General features: G+C 50.2%; 3 protein-coding genes across 3 annotated transcripts; 2 read left to right on the top strand and 1 right to left on the bottom strand.

Annotated features, from left to right (window-relative positions):
* Positions 1-201: 201 nt before the first annotated feature.
* On the top strand, positions 202-2,891 carry LOC148816508 (uncharacterized). Its single transcript, XM_088939837.1, has 2 exons — positions 202-1,113; positions 1,607-2,891. Exons 1-2 carry the CDS (start codon positions 576-578, stop codon positions 2,260-2,262), a joined length of 1,194 nt encoding a protein of 397 aa, XP_088795963.1. The 5' UTR covers positions 202-575; the 3' UTR covers positions 2,263-2,891.
* A 1,253-nt stretch (positions 2,892-4,144) lies between these two features.
* On the top strand, positions 4,145-6,581 carry LOC148816509 (uncharacterized). Its single transcript, XM_088939836.1, has 2 exons — positions 4,145-5,199; positions 5,670-6,581. Exons 1-2 carry the CDS (start codon positions 4,677-4,679, stop codon positions 6,410-6,412), a joined length of 1,266 nt encoding a protein of 421 aa, XP_088795962.1. The 5' UTR covers positions 4,145-4,676; the 3' UTR covers positions 6,413-6,581.
* A 3,240-nt stretch (positions 6,582-9,821) lies between these two features.
* On the bottom strand, positions 9,822-20,992 carry mboat7 (membrane bound O-acyltransferase domain containing 7). The gene is made up of 9 exons (XM_088939834.1): positions 20,936-20,992; positions 19,356-19,454; positions 19,117-19,246; positions 17,259-17,385; positions 16,765-16,921; positions 15,674-15,869; positions 14,453-14,605; positions 13,788-13,964; positions 9,822-13,393 (listed from the first exon to the last, which is right to left on the bottom strand). The coding sequence occupies exons 2-9, from the start codon at positions 19,429-19,431 to the stop codon at positions 13,027-13,029; spliced, it is 1,383 nt and encodes a 460-aa protein (XP_088795960.1). The 5' UTR covers positions 19,432-19,454; positions 20,936-20,992; the 3' UTR covers positions 9,822-13,026.
* Positions 20,993-22,527: the final 1,535 nt, after the last annotated feature.

A 22,527-nucleotide genomic window follows, 5' to 3' on the forward strand; every position in this document is an offset into this window, starting at 1 on the left:
CCAAGTATAATGATTAAGTCAATGATTAAATAATATTATTTTCAATAGGATTAAAAATTAACACAACACCTATTTCTTCATAAATCTACTACCCTTACAGATAAACCTAAATGGTGACACGTCATCTAAAACCGACATAGCAGAGCGGTCATTCTTCTCTATTTTGATTGGTCCATAAAATGTCGCATGTATAATGACGTCATACAACCCTTCCGCATACAAAACAGACTGTGCTTGGGTTGCACTTATTTCCGAACTTACAATGATTACTGCGTGTTATTATTGTATTTTTACACGCACGTACCAAATGTGAGGAATCGTGTGGGTCGAGGTTAAGGATATGAGGGACAGAGCCCAGTTTCAAGGGGAAAAACAAAAGAAAAACGACTTTTAGCTGTCGCCTGCTATACAAAATTGGAAACCTCCGATTATACTGCTCTATGGAGCTCTGATGATTGAGCAGAGCAATGCAAAATAAACTGTTATCCGCGCATTTTTCTGAATAACAAAACCCAGGCCCAGGGGTATAAATTGCACTCCAATAGAAATATTTAATTTCTTTTACAAAACCTGATATGGAAGCGAGTATTTCAGCTTCCCTTTTACACGACAGCCTCTCCTCTACCGTCGAGCGAGCCGTTCGGTCAGCGGTCGAGACCGTGTTGTGCGAAACGATGAGGTTCGTCTGGGGCCAGCTGAGCGACTTCCAGAACGCGATGACGCAGAAGGACGTGGAAAACGCAAATCTAAAACTGATTCTGGGGGAAACGCAGACGGAGCTGAAGGCGCTCCGAGAGACCGTGGACCGTTCCCATCATCTAAGACTCCCGGTCACTCCAAACGCGGACGGCAGTGAAGCCTTCGCTCCGTCCTCCTCCCAGCTCCACAATGGCGCCGAGGGGACCGGCTACGGTCAGTGGCACCGCCAGTCGGGCACGACGCCGGACGGGTGTCCAAACACGCTGCGTTTAAACACGGTGTCGACAGCCTCCGTTTCCAGCGATGCTCAGACCCCGGACGTTTCGGGGGCGGACGGAGTCCAGCCGAGATGGGATGCGGCGGTTGGAGCGCCTGACTGCGCCGAGACGCAGAGGACGTCTGCGCCCATACGAGGTAACCGGCGACCCCGCCCGCACATCACACACGAGTCCTTCCCGTTCTGAAAACCGGCCATTTCCAGACACGGTGCGATGCGTTGGAGTGCACTGCGCTGTTCCCAGTGCGTCCAGCTCTCAGGGGCTGTAGGGTATTTCATTGGGGGTGCTGTCTGTGTGGAATTTGCATGTTCTCCTCGTGTCCGTTTCCTCCCACAGTACAAAGACAGGATGGTGGGTCAACTGCCTTCTGGGAAAGCTGGCCCTGGTGTGAGTGTGTGTCCTGTGATGGACTTGTGTCCCGTCCAGGGTGTACCCCGCCTTGCGCCTGTTGCTTGCCATTATGGGCTCCGGCTTCCCCGCGCCCCGGAATTTGTCAGCAGCAGGTTACAGAACGGCCGGGTGCCGCTGTCTCTTCGGGGAATCTCTGCTTCATGCCCCGTGAAACTCCACCCTTTTCCTCGCTGCCCTGACTTGAGTTATTGATTTTTGCCTGTTTTTTTGTTTTGAAGACGCCGGAGCCGGAGAGGTCCTGAAGCACATCGCGGCTTCTGAAGTCCACCTCTCCGGGCGCCGCGGCGGGGCGGAGCTGCCCCTGTGCCCCGGGGAGGAGTCCCTGCCCGCGGGCGTCCTCGTGAAAGTGGAGAGCCCCGAGCCCCAGCCCAGCCGGGTCAAGGAGGAGGAGGCGCCGCCTGGGATGGGCCGGAGCGGTGTGCCGCGCACCCTGCCCTGTAGTGAAGGCTCTGGCCCGCCCTGGGCTCCGGCTCGCCATCCTGGGCCGGAACCGGACCATCCGTGCGCCGCGGGGCCAGATCCCGGCACGCCGCAGCCGAAGGAGTTCGAGTGCGAGCTGTGCGGGAAGACCTTCGGCCAGCCGAAGTACCTGAAGCGGCACCGGCTGGTGCACACGGGGGAGCGGCCCTACCGCTGCTCGCACTGCGGGAGGAGCTTCAGCCTGCCGGAGAGCCTCCGGCGGCACCGGCGCATCCACACCGGCGAGCGGCCCTACGCCTGCGCCGACTGCGGCAAGAGCTTCAGCCGGCTCAGCGTCCTGAAGGTGCACCGCCGCATCCACACCGGGGAGAAGCCACACCGCTGCCCGGCCTGCGGCGAGACTTTCCGCTACCTGAGGACCTTCAAGAGGCACGAGCAGGGGCACCTGGGATAGCAGTGCCTGCTGGGGGGCTTTGTTTTACATATGTCCTTGACTTCAGCAACAACGTCTTCGTTTTGTTGCTCCCGAACTCCCTACAACTCCCGAGTTCCGCCTACGTCCGTATCGTTCGGCCTCATTGGCTTTTTATTCAAGAAACTTTCATTTTCTTTTCTTGCCTCTGTATGCCTCTGTCTCAGGGCCTTTGTTTGGAGTTTTTTTTTTAAGTCACCTCCTCAAACCGATAATCCTCAGATCTCTTTTTGAAGTCTCATCGCATTGTTCCAGATCGTTTCTCCTCAAGCCCACCGCCACCTTGGCGCTGTGGCTCGTCATGTAGCGCCCTGGTCTGCGGTCGGTTAGGCTATACATCATTTGGGGCGGAGTGGTGTCTCTGTGGCTAAGGATCTGCGCCTGTGGCTGGAAGGTTGCCGGCCTGCAGAGCAATCCTACTCTGTTGGGCCCCTGAGCAAGGTCCTTAACCCCAGCTGCTCCAGGGGTGCTGTATAAATGGCTGACCCTGCACTCTGACCCCAAGCTTCTCTCCCTGTCTGTGTGTCTCATGGAGAGCACTCTGGGGTCTGCGAAAAGACAAATTCCTAATGCAAGAAATTGTATAGGGTTAATAAAGTGATCTTATGTTATTATTCGTTGTAGCTGAAAATAATTAGCTGGAACATGCCATGTTTTGCAGATTTGCGTTAGTTTCATACAGAGGTGAATTACTACATTAACCTATCTTAACTGCTCGGCCCGAGAGCTGTAGGAGTTTCTAATGGTGGAATGCAAACAAACATGTCTTCTCCAGCACGGACGCTGTAACACGACTCAGAAGGCGCAAGTGGACACCCTGTGGAAGTGCATTTGGAAACGAGAACGGGAGACCCTTCTATACACACAGAGTGGCGGGAGTCGGGAACAGGTTGCCCAGCTGTGTGGTTGGAGCCGACGCCCTGGTTTCTTTTAAAAAAACAAACAGTCGGAATAGATTCTGGTATCGATGAGCCAGTCGGAAGTTCCAGATGGGCTGACGGCGCTCTCGTTTGTCATGATTCTTAAGTTCCTAGGGCGTGAATACTTTATTTGGTATCTTTTTTTTAAATAAGTTTTTATTTAAACACCAGAAATACAAAAAAGGAGACAGAATAATGAAATATATACAGAAATAGACACTTCAAAGCCAGAGCAATTCACAATTGGAAAAACTATCGGGTTTCGGGACGGGTTCGGTTCGGTTTTTCACATAAGACTTCGGGCTCAGTCCGGATTCGGGTTTGTTTTCTAATAAGTGAAAATGAATTATTATTATTGTTATTTTACGTTTTAAATGTATTTTTATTAGAAGAAATTAGTACGTGATTTTGCGCGCTCGTTCGCTCGCCTTGTAAAACCGCGTCTGTGAGACTCCGTCTCCGTGTGTGCGTGTGGGTCTACTCGCCCTGAGAGGAAAAGAGAGTGGGGTTTGGGTTTCACATGGGGCCGTACCATTCGGGCACGGTCGGGTCTCGGGTACGGGCTTCAATTTCATGCCCGTGCAGACCTCAAGGTTTCACTTGGCTGACAAGGAGTATAGTAGCTTTATCACCCTGCAGCTCACAGCTGGCAGCCCAAAGATATACTTCGTAGACACACCCTTACGTTTATTTTAAACTGTTCGAACATGCATCTCTTCATTGTATGTATATAATATCGTCGAAGTATAATGATTAAGTCAATGATTAAATCATATTATTTTCAATGGGTTTAAAAATTAATACAACACCTATTTCTTCATAAATCTACTACCCTTACGGATAAACTAAAATGGTGACACGTCATCTAAAACCGACATCGTAGAGTGGTCATTCTTCTCTATTTTGATTGGTCCATAAGACGTCGCATGTATAATGACGTCAAACAATCCTTCCGCATACAAAACAGACCGTGCTTGGGTTGCTCTTACTTCCGAACATACAAGAATTCCTGCGTGTTATTACTGTACCTTTACACGCACGTACCAAATGTGAGGAATCGTGTGGGTCGGGGTTAAGGATATGAGGGACTGAGCCCGGTTTCAAGGGGGAAAACAGAAGATACGCGAAAACGATAAACGACTTTTAGCTGTCGCCCGCTATACAAAATGGGAAACCTCCGATTATACTGCTTTATGGAGCTCCGATGATTGAGCAGAGCAATGCAAAAGAAACTGTTATCCGCGCCTTTGAAGAGAGTTCACCTCTGCAGGACATAGAGAAGTGTCCCTGGAGCAAAACAAAATGCAAAACTATCAGCTGACGTATTGCGAGCATCGTCTTGCAGGATAGTCCTGTAGACAATGTAGTGTCATCTTGTATCGACCCTACTCTCGGTTGTTCTGAATAACAAAACCCAGGCCCAGGGGTATAAATTGCACTCCAACAGAAATATTAATTTATTTTGCAAAACCTGATATGGAGGCGAGTATTTCAGCTTCCCTTTTACACGACAGCCTCTCCTCTACCGTCGAGCGAGCCGTTCGGACCGCGGTCGAGACCGTGTTGTGCGAAACGATGAGGTTCGTCTGGGGCCAGCTGAGCGACTTCCAGAACGCGATGACGCAGAAGGACGTGGAAAACGCAAATCTAAAACTGATTCTGGGGGAAACGCAGACGGAGCTGAAGGCGCTCCGAGAGACCGTGGACCGTTCCCATCATCTAAGACTCCCGGTCACTCCAAACGCGGACGGCAGTGAAGCCTTCGCTCCGTCCTCCTCCCAGCTCCACAATGGCGCCGAGGGGACCGGCTACGGTCACTGGCCCCGCCTGTCGGGCACGGCGCCGGACGGGTGTCCAAACACGGTGTCGACAGCCTCCGTTTCCAGCGATGCTCAGACCCCGGACGTTTCGGGGGCGGACGGAGTCCAGCCGAGATGGGATGCGGCGGTTGGAGCGCCTGACTGCGCCGAGACGCAGAGGACGTCTGCGCCCATACGAGGTAACCGGCGACCCCGCCCGCACATCACACACGAGTTTCCAGACACGGTGCGATGCGTTGGAGTGCACTGCGCTGTTCCCAGTGCGTCCAGCTCTCAGGGGCTGTAGGGTATTTCATTGGGGGTGCTGTCTGTGTGGAATTTGCATGTTCTCCTCGTGTCCGTTTCCTCCCACAGTACAAAGACAGGATGGTGGGTCAACTGCCTTCTGGGAAAGCTGGCCCTGGTGTGAGTGTGTGTGTCCTGTGATGGACTGGTGTCCCGTCCAGGGTGTACCCCGCCTTGCGCCTGTTGCTTGCCATTATGGGCTCCGGCTTCCCCGCGCCCCGGAATTTGTCAGCAGCAGGTTACAGAACGGCCGGGTGCCGCTGTCTCTTCGGGGAATCTCTGCTTCATGCCCCGTGAAACTCCACCCTTTTCCTCGCTGCCCTGACTTGAGTTATTGATTTTTGCCTGTTTTTTTGTTTTGAAGACGCCGGAGCCGGAGAGGTCCTGAAGCACATCGCGGCTTCTGAAGTCCACCTCTCCGGGCGCCGCGGCGGGGCGGAGCTGCCCCTGTGCCCCGGGGAGGAGTCCCTGCCCGCGGGCGTCCTCGTGAAAGTGGAGAGCCCCGAGCCCCAGCCCAGCCGGGTCAAGGAGGAGGAGGCGCCGCCTGGGATGGGCCGGAGAGATGTGCCGCGCACCCTGCCTTGTAGTGAAGGCTCTGGCCCGCCCTGGGCTCCGGCGCACCATTCGGCGCCAGAACTGGACCATCCGTGCGCCGCGGGGCCAGATCCCGGCACGCCGCTGGTGGCAAAGGTGTACGAGTGCGAGCTGTGCGGGAAGACCTTCGGCCAGCCGAAGTACCTGAAGCGGCACCGGCTGGTGCACACGGGGGAGCGGCCCTACCGCTGTGTGCAATGCGGGAAGAGCTTCAGCCTGCCGGACAGCCTCAAGCGGCACCGGCGTGTGCACACCGGCGAGCGGCCCTACGCCTGCGCCGACTGCGGCAAGAGCTTCAGCCAGGTGCACACCCTGCGCGACCACCAGCGCATCCACACCGGCAAGCGGCCCTTCCACTGCGCCGACTGCGGCAAGAGCTTCAGCCGGCTCAGCATCCTGAAGGAGCACCGCCGCATCCACACCGGGGAGAAGCCGCACCGCTGCCCGGCCTGCGGCGAGACTTTCCGCTACCTGAGGACCTTCAAGAGGCACAAGCAGGGGCACCTGGGATAGCAGTGCCTGCTGGGGGGCTTTGTTTTACATATGTCCTTGACTTCAGCAACAACGTCTTCGTTTTGTTTCTCCCGAACTCCCTACAACTCCCGGGTTCCGCCTACGTCCGTATCGTTCGGCCTCATTGGCTTTTTATTCAAGAAACAATATTAAATTCAACATTAAATTCATGCTGAAGCAGTTATATTTTATTGAATGTTTATACTGGTTTAACAGCTATTAGATAATTTAATCATATTTTTTTCTGAGGTCTCAGGAACTTGTCTTGTATCTAAGCTGCTGCTTTTCCGTGCACGGAATCTTACCAAACGTACAGACGGTACAAATAAACGTTACCAGTGGACAAATTATTTATTGTAGATGAAAATAATTAGCTGGGACATGCCATGTTTTGCAGATTTGCGTTAGTTTCATACAGAGGTGAATTACTACATTAACCTATCTTAACTGCTCGGCCCGAGAGCTGTAGGAGTTTCTAATGGTGGAATGCAAACAAACATGTCTTCTCCAGCACGGACGCTGAAACACGACTCAGAAGGCGCAAGTGGACACCCCGTGGAAGTGCATTTGGAAACGGGAACGGGAGACCCTTCTATACACACAGAGTGGTGGGAGGCTGGAGCAGGTTGCCCAGCTGTGTGGTTGAAGCCGACGCCCTGGTTTCTTTTAAAAATAGATTCTGGTATCAATGAGCCAGTCGGAAGTTCCAGATGGGCCGACGGCGCTCTCGTTTGCCACGGTTCTTAGGTTCCTATAGTGGGTTAATAGTCTTTTTTTAAAATTTTTATTAAACATATAGAATTTACAGATACAAATACAACAAGAGGATCAGAATCATGTACAAGAGAAAAAAAAACGCAGCAGAAAACAGCATTTAACTACCAGAGGTAATTAAGTAATTATGTGATCAAATTGTATATTTTACACGTATCATATTTTCCTTGCTTAAATATTTCTCAATTATTTATAAAATTTAGTTTCAACAGGCATGCGTTTCCTGTAAAAAATAAAATTCAGCACACAGTTTTTTACAAAACAAAAAAAAACGTTTTTCTTTTAACAACATTTCGAGTACCTCTGGCATTCATGAAAAAGACATACACAAAAGCAAATAACTAACTCTAATACTGTCTAAACTATTGAGTTTTTCAAAGAACCAGAACTATAACAGTCCTTAGTGGGTTAATAATAGTCGGACCCGGACCTTCTGCCTAGCCTGACGTCATCACGCAGCGACGTTCAGGAGCGCACAGCCTCACGCGCGCAGTGCGCGCAGCCGGGAGTCGACGCCTCGCCCTAACGAGCTTTTTGATTTAATTATACAAAAACGAAAACATAACAACCGAGTGCATATACATATGTTGCAACATGACAATACAAAGACAACATCAAATGAGCGAAGAAGCGCAGAAAAATAGTTACGTCTCTATCAACAACATGAAGTTAACCTCACGCGAACATGATTCAAAACTTCAGAATTCAAAGATGTCCACAGAGGCTGAGGGCGTTCGCCCCGAGTACACCCAAGGCGTGGAAATAAAATTCACTGACCATTTTAGGTTTAAAAACGGACATCTTTGGATGTAATACATTAGCGCACATCGATTGATCGTTCCTTAATTATTGAAGAAGGTGCTATACAGAGCATATGAGTGTAAAAACGACGTTGCCCGCGTCTCACAAAGGATTTTAATAACAAGGACTATCCAGTCTCATCGGTGTACATTCGCGTTCGCCTTTCTCGTGCGATGAATTTCCTGTTGCGCTCATTCCTCCTGCGTTCCCAAATCAATGATACTCATCACCGAGGACGCTAAAGGCTGATAATGACCGAGATTCTGACAAAGATCCTACAGCTGGCGCTCTTTAGTAACAGTTTTAAGTTCTGCGTGTTAAATTTTAGTTAAGGGCTCTTCTTGCAGGTGTAAATGCACCTGCGGTGTGAATATGTTTGAAGTACGCAACGCAAGCGAAATTATGCCGGTTCAATGTACGTTTAGGGCTCTCAGATGATGTGCGCATGATATAACTGGACAGAGAAACAGATATTTATTACAGGTCTTTTGTTAATAAAAAAAAAGGAATTAGTTCGGGCTCATTTCGAAGGTCTTGCTATAGCTTACGTCGGCGTGCCGAATGCCGCGATAACGTTTCAAACCCGCCTCAGCCCCCGGCCCGGAGAGCCCACTGACGAGGGCAGTGTGCGAAATCGCACGCCTTCTCGACAGGAGCGTGGCCCCCTCGCCGGTCCAGGCAGCCCGGGTAAGAAAGAAAAGGAGACGCCGGAGGGGCGATCGCTGGTGGCGGAGAGCGAGGTGAGCGCGGCGCGTCACGGGGACCGACTGCGCCTCAAGACCCCCGCGCACCCGGTAAGACAGCGCGACAGGTGTCGTAGCCTGTTCCGTGTCCCCGGGAAACCGGTCTTCTCCCCCGACGCGCGTACGCGTGATTTTCCTCCCTCTCCTCCACATCTGGCATGATTTATACACGTCAGGACAGAACATCCAAGCAGCCTTTGTGTGCTCTCGTACGGAAGCGCTTTGCTGCCCTCAAGGAAAAAAACATCCTGAGCTCTAGCAGCGATCTCGTCAGTGTGTGAACAAACCTGTTCCGCTGGGCAATGACAGTGCCTACAAGCCACCGATTGCTTTGCTGGCCCTGTGGGTTTCGTGTTCCTGTCAATGCGCCACGTCGCAAAATACGCACAGACTGACTTTCCCCTGGGGTTCATTGATAACGAAATCTTACGGTTTTTACTTCATAAAGACCGTTTTAACCACGAGGTCGCTCCCACATGCCCTCAAACTAGAACGAGTGTCGATTCCTCTGTTTAAAACTGAAAGGCAGATAATGATAATGTAGGTTTTGTAGGCTACGCGATATATATATATATTTTTTTCCCTTGGTGTAATGCGCTTCCGTACTGCTTGCGTCCCGCTGTCCCGAGAAGTTCAGCTTCCACACGCGTGGTGGCAGGAAATATTTGTATGTGAATCCCTCGCGGACACGTGGAATAGACCGAGGAATCGATATCACCAACGAGCTCCTTTTTCGTTCACATCCGGCTCGCACACAATCAATCAGTGCCCCAGGCCAGATTTCCAGGGGCCGCTGAAATCTGAGCAGCTGGAGGAAGCCCACCCTAACGTGGAGAGCCCATGCAGGCTCCACACAGACAGCACCTCAGGCCTGATACTGAACCCAGGGCCTCAGCGCTGCCACTCGGTAATCCTAACCCCGCCTCACCGTGCTGCCCAGATGTCGATCAGTGGGCACGAAATATTTCCAGATGCCGAGCAAGTTTGGTTTCTTCTCACCCCAAACGAAGCTGCATCACACAGACAGTGCACGGTTTTTTGGATTGTGGTTTGCAGGACTCTCGCCAGCAAGAAAAGACTGAGACATTGTTGTATATCAAAAAAGGCAGCTGTGTATTTCAGTGACAAATGGACAAGAATACAAATGTTCACTAGGACAAAGAGCTGAACAACTTGCAAAAAACAGGGCCGAGGTGCCGGTCTGATTGCACAGGAGTGTCGTCTGTAAAATATAGATAGGTCTACACCACTGTGCAGTTATCAGGGCTTTAAGGAAAAACACTGCCAGCTCGTGGACATCTGAGACCGCGTCGTTCTCTCTGTGGGCGTGTCTGATACAGGGTGTGATAGCTTTCAGGGACAAAGGGTGTGTTGCAGAAGTGAAATGTGCAAAATGGAGGTCCTCTTGTAGATGGTCCCTAGTTAGATTGGTCTGATTTTAAAAACAGGACAAGGTGAGTTAGCAGAATCTTGTGTCCTGTTCGCCAAGTGGGAGTATCTAAATCTGAAACCGGAGGCAAGCTTTTTGTGCCACAGATGCAGGACTGGTCATAGGTAGGTCAATCTGTGGAGCGGAATCTGCATCATATGCCCCCCCTTCCCAGGGTTAAGACCTGAGAAAGAGTGGCGCTTTACATGAAGGGTGGTAGGAGCGTGGAACAAGCTGCCCGGCCAGGTTGTTGAAGCCGATACCCTTCTGCCACGAAGTGGCTGGATTAACCACTAATACCCAATGGATAGATGGGAAGGGCCTCCTCCCTTTTATAACCTTCCTTGAGGTCTTCATTCAGAAGGACAAATGTTAAGGCGAACGCTCTCGTGATAAACTGCTCTTTGTTCGCCTAGCGGTTTCAAAAGAGGACTGGGATCCGGCCTGCAGGCCGGGCTGGGTAACGGTTCAATCCCATGCTGCTCGGCGCTTTGCTCCGCAGTGCCCGTGCCGCAGGACGACCTGCCTCACAGTCCCGTTTGAACACGGCCTGACCTCCCCAGGAAGATTGTGACTGGGGGATCATTCAAAACTGAGCTTCCCTGCATTGACTGACCCTCTGTAAGGACGGCAATTTCACAAGATCTGTGAGCACAATGATCTGTGGGATCAGTACTAGAGAACTGGCAAATCGCCACCTTGTGTTGGGAGGGGGAAGTGTTTTCTTCCAGGACCCTTGCAGTGAAACGCACTGTAGAAACCGAACGCAATTGTATTTGGTGCTGAACACAGATTTGACTTCTTGGTGCCAATCTTTAAGTGTTCATATTCCTTCTAACACTGGCATGCTTGGCATCACGACTCTTGGCACCAAAGGGATAAGTATGGCACACGCAAAAGACCTGGGTGACACCTAACGATTAAGAAAGACAGATTCGTCTGTTAGAGCAGGGGTCCCCAATTCTGGTTGTGGGGATCCACTCTCTTGCTGGGTTTGTATTCCACCTGAGCCCCTCAGTTAAATAAATGAGCCCTTAATGGATCTCATAACGAGTCTGTTCTGAACTCTTTGTTTTCGGCTCCTGAACGAGTCACAGGCGGCCTCTTACCTGCTGTGGTTCTGAAGGAACTTAAAATCTCCCATTTTTGAGTAGAAGGACAATAACTTGCAAGGGTTCCAACCAGGCGACTCACGGATTTAGTTAAGGATTAAAGTGAAGAGCTCAGCTTCATGGATATAGGCAGGTGTGTGGGGTCATCCAGGACCAGAATTGGGGGACCCCCTGCTTTAGACTGCAGCCCCCTCATTCTTTGCCCTTTTCCTCTGTGACAGAGCATGCTGGGAGTGGTACAATTTCGGGGCATGCCAAAATTAATCAATTTCAGATCTCTCCCCGTTGTCTCCCTGCTCTCTCCTGGATACTCCAATACGTTCTTTCCTTCTTCACTGGGTCAACATTAAAGGCCCACCAACACACATTCGCACCCAGGCACTAAAGATCCCACCTGTGTCTTGCAATCATGTTTAGATTGTGTAGTTTAAAACACAAGTACATGTCTAAACCTCTTAACTCTCCTCTTTGTGACCGAACCATAGAACTACAGCTCCCATAGTTTACCAATGAGTACTTTTGAGGCATTCTGGGATTTGTAGTCAAAACCAAAAACCAATGACTCATAAACCTCCCCTTTGTGACGTAACTGTAGAACTACAGCTCCCATGAGGTAATTTTTAAGGCATTCTGGAATATGACGTTTTAAACATATGTTCTCATTTCCATAACTGTCATCTTGCTTTTTCATACAAAATCTTTGTTTTTGTAAGGAACTGCTGTTTCATAACAATGCGCACGACGCTCAGTGTAACTCACTGTGGCTTAATGCACAAAGATTAACTGGCAAGTGCTGCTCTGTATGGCATTTTGGTCTCTGTAGTCCACCGGCCTCCACTGTCCTACACTTGAAATGCATGAATAAATTAAACATTCTTCACAGGCCACCTCTCCAGTAACACAACAGACACACATGTGGATGACAACTCCTATCTGCCATCAACATTAATGCCTGCCATATGGCAAGGCATGCTGGGAGCTGTAGTTTTCCTACTTTACTGGTTATCTTCCTATGCCTTCCCCTATAAAATATCAGGCTCTGTCTCCTTTCCCTTTTAGAAGTGCAGAAATAACTGCATTCAAAACACTTGTCACCTGAAACTGGCACTTTAAAGGCAATATCCTAATGTTGTGCAGATCCAGTATAAGCAGCAACAGATCTGGGGGAAGTCTGGATATAGAATTTGAATCTAGAAGGTTAACATACAGTGTGTATCCACATGAGCTGATCTGATTCCCAAGTCAACCCAATATTACCGAAGGACCCCCACTGGAACGTGGGGAATCAGACTCGGATCTGGGCAGAGAGGGAGGTTAGTAGCTGCACTCTGAATTATTTTTTCACTCGTCCTCAGGTAACACGTCTGAAATAACTTCACACTCCACCTGAAACGTTGCCCAGCGATGCTGCCCCTCCCCTACCTCTCTTGACCCTGCAGTAGGCCGTGACCTTCGGAGGCCCGATCTCAATTAATTAGTTATCAATTAACCCTCTCTGGCCCTTAACATCACAAAAGTCCATACGCACAGACCCACCGACACAAGCGCTACAGGAAACCGCGCCGCCTCGGCCTACCTTCCCAAGCCCTGCTGGAAACTGCTGTTATTAAAGCCAAACATTGCGCTACTGTAAAAAAAACATATGCAACACCATTTCCGCCGGGTGTAGTCCCGGATTGCACGGCATGCTGGGAGTTGTAGTTTTTGTGCCCGTGTTTGCTCCCACGCCACCAACCACCCCCGCCATCCCCCTCCCTATTTCTGGAGCTCCTCCTTCTTCTCCCCGTCCCGCGCTCTCCCCTGGCCGGGCCCCAGCAGGGAGCCCAGCCCGATGCAGCCCGCGGCGACGAGCTGCATGCAGAAGTAGACGGAGCTCCAGTACCTCAGCGTGTCCTGGAAGGACAGCAGCACGAAGCCCATGCACATGTAATCGTAGGCCCTCATCTTGAGGAACCAGTGGGCCCAGTCGAACGCCGCCTGGCCCCGGGGCCCCAGCCGGGCCCGCAGGCTGCGCTCCATGGCCGACTCGGCCGCCATGCACAGCGGGATGGTCAGGAAGGACATGTAGTATCCCGCGTGGAGGCCGTGCCAGTAGGCGCTGATGAACATGGTCCAGGCAGCCCTGAGAGAGAGAGAGGGAGAGACACGTCTCACTGCAGCGGAGACCCCTCAACTGACTTCCTCAGTCCTCGGAATCCAGCTCCCACAGTATCCGATCTGCCCAGGGGGACGCTGGCATTGCACAGCTCACACACCCGGGCGGCGTTTCAGTCCCTCTGTGTTGCTGCTGAGATCTGGTGCCCGAGCGATCTAGCGAAAGCATTTCTGCTTGTGGTTTTCACTGAGAGGGGGGAGGAGACCAGCGACTGGGGCTTAAAATCAGGGAGAGGCCAACGAGAAGGCCGGGGGGCTAATACAGACAGTGGATAAAGCAGTCAGGCACCCCGCGTGAGGCAGAGACGACGACAGAGAGAGGAGGGAGCACACACAGACGCACACTATGCAGCCGGCGGTACCTGAGGACGTAGGGCCTGAAGGGGGCGCTGGTGTAGATGTACTGGTGGAGCCACCACTGCACCGTCATGTTCCAGTACTTCATGCCGTGACGCACCTTCACGCAGAAGTCCGTGTTGTAGCAGTCGATGTTCCTGATGGTCTCGAAGTCATAGAGCACTGGGGCGTCTGCCGGAGCACTGAAACAGAGCGCGGGCAGCAGCACATGACGACCCTGCAGTCACACTCCCACAGTGTTATTACAGTCCAGCACACAGAGCTTAATATCGCCTTGTCCAGAGAAAAACACAATGCTACACTGTAATAACCCTGTAATAACATATCACCTGTGTTATTACTTTCTAGCTTAATATCACATCACTTCGCCCAGAGACTGTACTGGCACCCAGATATTGTGTTCCACTGTCATAACATGGTAATACCATGCCCGAAGTGTTATTACAGTCTAACACACACCTGGCTTAGTAATAACTGTGTAATAACACATCCACAGTGCTATTCCATTAGCTGTGAACATTTCAGGAACAAAACCCTGCTGAATAAAGAGGACTGGGGGTAAGATTCACAGACATATGGAGCTGGAATAAGTGGGGAAATCATCAGGCACAGCCTGGCCTTGTGCACCGCGCAGGGACAGACGCGTACGCCGCAGGCCTGGCTCCTGCACCTGTACTGTACGGTGGGGCCGCCCCCGGATCGGGACGCGGCTCCCACGGGATAGGCCCCCAGCCCCGCGCTGATGCAGCTGGCCTCCGCCGAGCACCAGGCCGCGTAGAACCTCATCCGGAACACGAAGAAGATCGCCGTCATGTAAAACAGCCTGGAGACACACAGGGAGAGAGAGGAAGGTGAGGAAGCCGGTGATTTCTGATTGTCTGAGGTTGGGAGTAAATCCGATCACTTCCAGCTGACAACTGTGGGCACAGGACACGTTATTGTGCCGGAACACAAGAGCATATCTCCCTGAATTCCTGTGGATGAGCCTGCTTTTTCAAAACCTGACTGTACTTTTTTTCCCATGTTAAGAAAACTCTGCGTTTCTTTGAGGAAAACCCAGTCTGTGGCACAGCGAAAGCGTGGAAATGAATCATTCCCCCTCTAAGCGAGTATGCCAATGAGTTTGTTTTCTTTCGGTTTACGACAAGATGACTTTATTGGCCATATGCAATTAAAGAGACTGAGTGCAGACGTTTTATAGTCACGTGTTTTTTTCCCCTCTAAGGCCTATTTATGTATTTTGTTGTATCATACGCATTTGTGAAGAAATAGGCTGATTGTCCATTGTAATATACTGCAAGTAAAGTGTACACTGGGTACACAAGCCTGCCGTTTTGCCATCACTAGCAGGAGCACTGGTGAAATTCCTGAAAAGCCGGTTTCACGGTTTGTTCAGGCGGACGTGCTACCAAATTAAAGGTTTCATTCTTTTTGCACAATTGACTCAAGTCATTATCCAGCCATTTCATCAGCCACATTAAGAATCTAGATCGTCCCATGTATTATATGTGAATTGAATTTAATACCTCTGGGCAGGGTTAAACTTGCCTTAACATTCTCAACGCACTCCAGGTTTGCCCACTAGATAGATCGATCCTGTGAGGGAAACTGCAGAAATGGAGACAAGCCCGCCCAGCATCACACCCAACACGCCCACTATCGGCAAGCCTTGAGTTTTCGATGAACCCCACGATCAACCCAAATCAAGCCGCAGTGCGTTCAGGTGAAACTCAAGCTCGAAGACGCTACCGCCCTTCCGAAATCAGATTCCTGGTGTAGGCCGTTGCATGGATCCGGGAATTTCAAAGTGCGACTCGGACAAGAAACCAGAAGCAGGCAGGAAGACGAGATACGAGACAAGAGACTGAGGCGGTGGGGTCGTCACACCCACCGGTACAGGAAGTGGCGTTCCAGGAAGCTGTCCGCGCGCACATAGGCCAGGGGGAAGAGGGCGTTGGCACCCACAAAGAGCGCGGCGTAGACGGGGACGAAGCGCAGGCGCCGCAGACAGGGCTCCCAGCTCGGGATAGAGAGGGGAGCCGACTGGTGGACCCAGTCGCTGTAGGTCTGGAAGCGGAAGAACGGGCCTGTGGAGGAGACGGATCGAGGGAGAGACAGGGACAATTCTCAAATCGGTGTGAGGACATTCGTTGGGTCGGACAGGTGGTAGGGGTGGGACTGTATCAAAAGTAGCTCGTAAGCCACAGCAAAAAGAAGTGTAGGAGCTTCCCAGGAGTGCGTCTACAGGCCGTCTAAAGCAGGCAAGTGGCTTTCTGTATAAAGAGATCTGAAATGTATGTAGCACGAGAGACTTGGCATGAATGGGAGACTTCAGCTTCCCACACAAAACATGGGATACAGAGATGGGGAATACTGAAGGTCAAACTGATATCCCGGTCGCGTCCTAACCCCGTTTGTAAAGCCCTCCACTAGGACAGATGCTTTTGCTGGCCTATACCCTTCAAACCAGCAGGACACAATTAACATTGGGTTAATTGGACGTAGTAGCAGTACACCAGCGAAGGATTATTGCTGTCATCACTAGCTGATTGGGACTCGTGTGATTGGCAAGTTGCAATAATGGCCAGGATGCCGGGGTAACACCCCTACTCTTTTTGAGAGACGCCCTGGGATTTTTAATGACCACAGAGAGTCAGGACCTCGGTTTTACGTCTCATCCGAAGGACGGCGCCTTTTTACAGTATAGTGTCCCCGTCACTATACTGGGGCATTAGGACCCACACAGATTGCAGAGTGAGCGCCCCCTGCTGGCCCCACTAACACCTCTTCCAGCAGCAACCTTAGTTTTTCCCAGGAGTCTCCCCTCCAGGTACTGGCCAGGCTCACACTGAGAAATGAATAAATCACCTCCGGGGAGACAGCTGGGGTATCAGCAGTGCCTAGCTCTTGAGAAACTGGAGGGAAACCCCTACAAAGGGATTTAAGGTCAGAGGTCAACACAGACTCACAGTCTATACTCACCAGTCATGATGCCGATGTAGCAGTAGCTGTAGGAAATGACATCATAGAATGAGGGCTCCTGGGTCAAGCCACCAATGACTGGAGACTTGGTGAACGAGCTCACTTCCTCTTTCTTAGCCAGGCGGAAGGTCCGCACCTCATTGGCTAAGCTGACCATCTGAGAGGGAGGGGCAGAGAGAGGGAGACAGCCAGAGATGGAGTCAAACAGGGAAAAGGAGGTCAGGAAGAATAACAGACAGCAATTTCGTGGAGGTCCTGGGTAACACGCATACACGTGCACGCTGGCCGATCGATTGGAAATAACCTGGAGAGAAAGAGGAAAAAACACACATCTTTCCTGTACGTAAAGAGTCAAAGAGAGACGGACAGACCGGAAGAGACACACAGAGACGACGATGACACTCGAGGAGCCAGACAGACAGGCAGGAAGACACACAGAGAAACCCACTGAAACAGACCCCCTCGTCCACACAGATTCACACAGCCTGACAAACCTTAAGGGTGAGCAGCAGCTGCACGGCGTTGGTGAAGGGGGTCGGGGAGGGGAGGCCGAACCAGGTGACCAGCCGGAAAAACAGCAGGTAGAGAAACGTCCAGCCAAGAGCCAGCGAGGGAGCGAGCCTGGAGAGAGGGCAACGGGCGGGAGGAAACAGAGGTCAGACTGGTAATGCTCATGTTCTTGGGCAGACGTCAGCAGTGGTATACCGCAGGGACACACAGCCCCGATCTATTTCAGGGATTTTGACTCTGGTACAGTTAGCAAACGAGTTGAATGTGCAGATGATCCGAATGTGGCGGGGCCAGAGTTTGGGGTTCATAGGCCCTGGGCACTTTCACTCCCAAATGTGCAAGAAGAGGGTGTAAGATGACCAGGGGAAGGGTCATTCATGACGGGTATTTCCAGAACAACATGCTTAATATACGCGATATAGACCTGAGCAAAATGGCCGCCAAGGAGAACCAGCTGAGCCGCTTATGGAAAGGGCCTATTCAGCGAAACAACGAGACACAGGTGAGCCGCATCAGGAAACAAATTATCAATGCCCTGGAAGCGGTGAGCCGGCGCGGACGTCAGTAAGGTGAATGTGGTTTGGAGGAGAGTACTCAGTACAAGTACTCAGAAACAGCATGTCCCTGCCAGCCTCTGGAAACTGCGCTGGCTCCCATCGAGAACTGGCCTCGCTGGTTCTCCTGCTCCGTGTCGTGTGTCAGGGAACGAGCTGCCGAAGAATGGAAGGATTTAGGGCACGCGTCCAGCTCTTAATCTGCAGTCTGCAGACAGAGGCTTCATGTGTGCCTCAAAGTTTAATGTCAGCTTAATGACCTCTCTTTTCACTTGTTATTGCAATTCTCGGCCCGAGAAAGTCACATTTCTGTATTTCTCTTGGTTCCACCAAATTGCCTTTTGCTTCCTTTGTGCTGTGCTTCGAAAAGCCTTTGTCTGGCCAGTTCAGGGATACAGGGGAGCCAGAGCCTATCCCAGCAAGCCCCGAATGCAAGGCGTGGTAAACTCCGGCCGGGACGCCGGTCCATCACAGGACACACACAGACACTCACAGTTTTCCAGTTTTCCCAGAAGCCAATTAACCTCCCAGCATGTTATTGGACTGTGGAAGGAAACAGGAGCACCCGGAGGAAACCCACACGAATGGGGGAAAACATGCAAACTCCACACAGACAGACCCCAGTAATTGAACCCAGCGCCCCAGCACTTGTGCTTCTTGAAAACCACACGAAAAATGACAACTTATTCTATGCCATTCGTGTGGGTAAGCAATTATAAAAGCAAACAGAATATATCAAGGTACACAGCAAGGAATATGGTATTTAAACCCAGGGAAGTTATACTCAAGTTTTCAAACACACTAGTATGGATACTGTCTTCAGCTTTGGTCAGCTTACTCCAAAAAGGCTATTTATAGCCTTAGAAAGAGTTCAGGTGTTGATTTCTAATCTCAGATTTGTCCTGTATACACAAGCTAAGAGACATAAGTCTCTCCACTCTAGAAGAAAGATGATTTAGAGATTTGATTCCCTATATATGTCTCTACGGGGTATAGACAGGCTTGGACCAGGGCATGATTTCACTCTCAATAGTGAAACAAGGAGAAGGTCCCAAAAGCATTTTTTGAGAGGGGGGGGGGGGGGGTATAGGAAATGCTTTACACAAAGAGTGGTGGGTGCCTGGAACGGGTTTCCCCAGACTGTGGGCTCCCTTCCAGAATGTCAGGAGGAAATTTTGAAAGAGTCACGTATCTGCTGAGCTACCAAACAACCAAGATGTGCCGAAAGGGCCTCCGGTCGTTTTTGTAAGTCATCCGGTCAGGACCGCAGGGGGAGGGTCAGTCTCACCTCCAGTTGAACTTGATGATGGCCCACGTGCCCAGCACGGTGACCAGAGAGTGCAGGCTGTGGACTCCGCAGGTGGCAAGGGTGATGGCCAAACCCAGGACCAGAGCCAGCAGCTGCTTGACCGCCGGACCTGTTCCGATCGGGAAGACGGAGAACGTGAGGGAGCTGGACTGGGCACGCTGGCTCCGCTACAGACTGCGGTCTAACTGCGTGCCCTCGTCTTCCCGGCGGTTACTCACTGAAGTAGTGGAAGGCAAAGCCGACCGGGATGGAGCCGGCGATGACCCAGAAGTAGACCAGCTCGTCTGGGGACATGGCTCCGCGGGCCCAGAGCTCAGCTGTGAACAGAGAACATCCCTCACTGAGCTGCGCCGTCCTTCAGGATCCCACCTGGTGTCGCGCTTAGTATTAAACAGTGCTGTACTGCTCACCAGTTCGCTTCTCAGTACTCTACACACACCTCACTCGACCCAGTTTCAGGCAGTAGGCATTACCATAGACAGCACTGAGCACACACTGCACGCTGTACAGTACATACCGCCAGCAGCCACGTCACCCTGCAGCTCCCAGCTGGCAGCCCCACTGGAGCTCAGCAGGGGTGAGCCTGGCCAGTACCTGGAGGGGAGACTCCTGGGAAAGCTAAGGCTGCTGCTGGAAGAGGTGTTAGTGGGACCAGTTGGGGGCGCTCACCCTGTGGTCTATGTGGGTCCTAATGCCCCAGTATAGTGACGGGGACACTATACTGTAAAAAGGCGCCGTACTTCGGATGAGACGTAAATCCGAGGTCCTTACTCTCTGTGGTCATTAAAAACCCCAGGATGTTTCTCAAAAACAGTAGGGGAGTTACCCCAGTGTCCTGGCCAAATTTCCCCCTGGTCTTTACCAATCATGGCCTCCTAATAATCCCCATCTCTGAACTGGCTTCATCACTCTGCTCTCCTCCCCACTGAGAGCTGGTGTGTGGGGAGAGTACTGGAGCATCATCCAGGTGGGGCTGCACACTGGTGGGGGTGGAGGGGATCCCCATGACCTGTACAGCGCTACACTGTACAGTACATGCACTGTTTCACAGACTACACTGTACAATTTCACAGAGTGTGCACAGACTCACACAATTAGTGTAAATTAGTGAAACGGTGTATGTGCTGTACCGTGTAGTGCGTGTGTAAAGGTTGTACAGTACATATACGTTTCCACTAGTTTACACTAATTGTGTGAGGCATTTCACCATTGATAGCTATATCGGTTTTTTTTAAATGTTTAAATTCTAAATACAAAGTCGAATGTGCAATATTAAACGTCATGGTTTAAAACTCAGAGAGCATAACAAATGTGGAAACTTTGCAGGGGAATGAACAGTGTAAAGTTCCATACTTCTATTCAAAGAAAAAGGCGATTCTTTACCACGCACAGTGCTTTATAAGAGCTGTGTAGCTGACACAGCTCATCAGAGATTGTAATTCGAGATAACGGTGGTTTTAAGAGTACTTCTGCTCAGATTGTAAGATATCTAACCGGGTTTTCCAAAACCGCAACAGTTTAGATAACATTTAATTTTTTTGTAAAACAAAATCCAGCAGCTTTACAAAATAAAACAGGCGCTGAACTAGAGGTTTTGAAAATAATAAGATGCAAGAGGAATACGCGTTTCAATCGATGAAAACTTATTCATGTTTATTTAAAATCGCTATACTGTATATTGACCCCATATCAATGAACTACCTGTACTAAATTCTCAGAAAACCTTTTTCTAATCCACAGTTTTCTCGTTTGATTCGGATACTTCAAAGACAATATCATTAACGATTGTTTCACTCACCGTTTCAGATATGTGCTCTAACCTTTGATTATTAATTCCTGCAAACGTCGATCAGCCACTTCCTACACTGGGCAGCAATTTAAACCCAGACTCCAGGCGGAATACCGCCCCGTAATCCCATTGGCTACTGTACGAGTTGCTCCCGCCTTTTAATCGTTATCTGTAAGTCTATTGGATCAAACAAGTGCCAATCGATATGGGAGGCCGGGTGTTGCGGTGAAGAGGCTTCCGGTGAGGAAACACACAAACAAAAAAATGATTTGAGGGACTTGAGAAATGTGTTGCAACTTCTGGACAGAATTTCTCTTGCTCCCATTTACTGAAAGCATGCCGGATTGCGGATGAAAATATACAGGCATTACATTGAACATAATGTGCCCGCTCACGGTGGAACGGCGCTAGCAGATAATGAAATACGGGTTTATAGTGGACACGAAACGTGCTTGTCAATTCAGGTTTACACCTTACAGAGAAAGCAGCCATCAGATAAGAGGGAGACAGGATGTTGAGAAAATGTCTTTTGCGCAATCCCTCTAAACGGTGACATCGCGGAATACCCAGTGAAAGCTTCCAAGAAACAAAAAGAAAATAAGGGCATCTCTCCTGGATGTGAATCCATTAGCATTGTGGAGAGTGTAGTTTAGCCTCAGAAAGCGTCGTTCTGGGGTCACTTAGCTACTGAATTAGGGGATCGTCCTGTCCTGGTCTCAGTGGGACAGATTTTGCAGGCATTATTTAAAGCGCCAGCACCTGAAGAATTTTGAGAAATTGGTTATCGGAGCAGCAAAAAAAAAAAGATGGCAAACGCAATGCTAAGGCATCTGGTTAACAAGCCTATAATTGAATCACTGGATGTTACGTTAGAAATGTGCGATGCATTGGTAAGACTTCATGTGGATTACGCGACTATGTTACAGAAATGATTGCGCTGGTCTGGAATCCATCCAGAGAAGAGCAACCAGATACATTCAGGAGTGTAAGAGCATGATGCTGGATGGTAATGGTGGATTATATTATAATATAATATATTACATTATACCCTACGCTGACAGCCTGAAGGAAATGCACCTCTTTAGTCTTCAATAGAGGAGACGACAAGGATATAAGTATTAAAAATCCTCAAAGGCGCCGACAGTCAACAGTAAATAAAACAACAGTGGAACCACAGATCACCCGTGTAAATCATGCGGAAGTGCGTTGACGTCCGTACACAGGAGGCGCATCTTCGTGCACAAAGAGTAGTGGGAGTGTGAAACCAAACTACCCAGCCATATAGATGAACCGACACCCTCGGTTTTCTTTTTAGAAACGGTTTTTGATCGTCAGATAAATTATTACCAAATGGGCTATTTTTATGTTATTTTACTTAAAATGTGTTATTTTATTTTTTTTTTGGAACAAGTAAGGGTTTATTCCCTGCTGAAAAGGGAAGAAAAGAAACACAGCGTTTCGGCTGTGGAGCCTTTATTTTATTTTTGACGTTAGTTTAATCAATCGCAGCACGATTTTAAATAATGTTACGGGTCAAAACCACGTTATTGCAGCGGTTATCACGCTTCGACATGGGGGAAATCCTGTGTGCTCTGGGTTGT

This window comes from Atractosteus spatula, chromosome 22 (assembly GCF_055471065.1).
Source record: "Atractosteus spatula isolate fAtrSpa1 chromosome 22, fAtrSpa1.hap1, whole genome shotgun sequence".
In the NCBI taxonomy this organism is placed as follows: domain Eukaryota; kingdom Metazoa; phylum Chordata; class Actinopteri; order Semionotiformes; family Lepisosteidae; genus Atractosteus; species Atractosteus spatula.

Coding starts and splice junctions, on each gene's coding strand:
- LOC148816508 (XM_088939837.1), top strand. CDS start 576: ATGGAAGCGAGTATTTCAGCTTCCCTTTTACACGACAGCCTCTCCTCT. Junction 1,114..1,606: donor GACGTCTGCGCCCATACGAG/GTAACCGGCGAC, acceptor TTTGTTTTGAAG/ACGCCGGAGCCGGAGAGGTC.
- LOC148816509 (XM_088939836.1), top strand. CDS start 4,677: ATGGAGGCGAGTATTTCAGCTTCCCTTTTACACGACAGCCTCTCCTCT. Junction 5,200..5,669: donor GACGTCTGCGCCCATACGAG/GTAACCGGCGAC, acceptor TTTGTTTTGAAG/ACGCCGGAGCCGGAGAGGTC.
- mboat7 (XM_088939834.1), bottom strand. CDS start 19,431: ATGTCCCCAGACGAGCTGGTCTACTTCTGGGTCATCGCCGGCTCCATC. Junction 17,386..19,116: donor ATCATCAAGTTCAACTGGAG/GTGAGACTGACC, acceptor CCCTCTCTCCAG/GCTCGCTCCCTCGCTGGCTC. Junction 14,606..15,673: donor GAACGCCACTTCCTGTACCG/GTGGGTGTGACG, acceptor GTGTGTCTCCAG/GCTGTTTTACATGACGGCGA.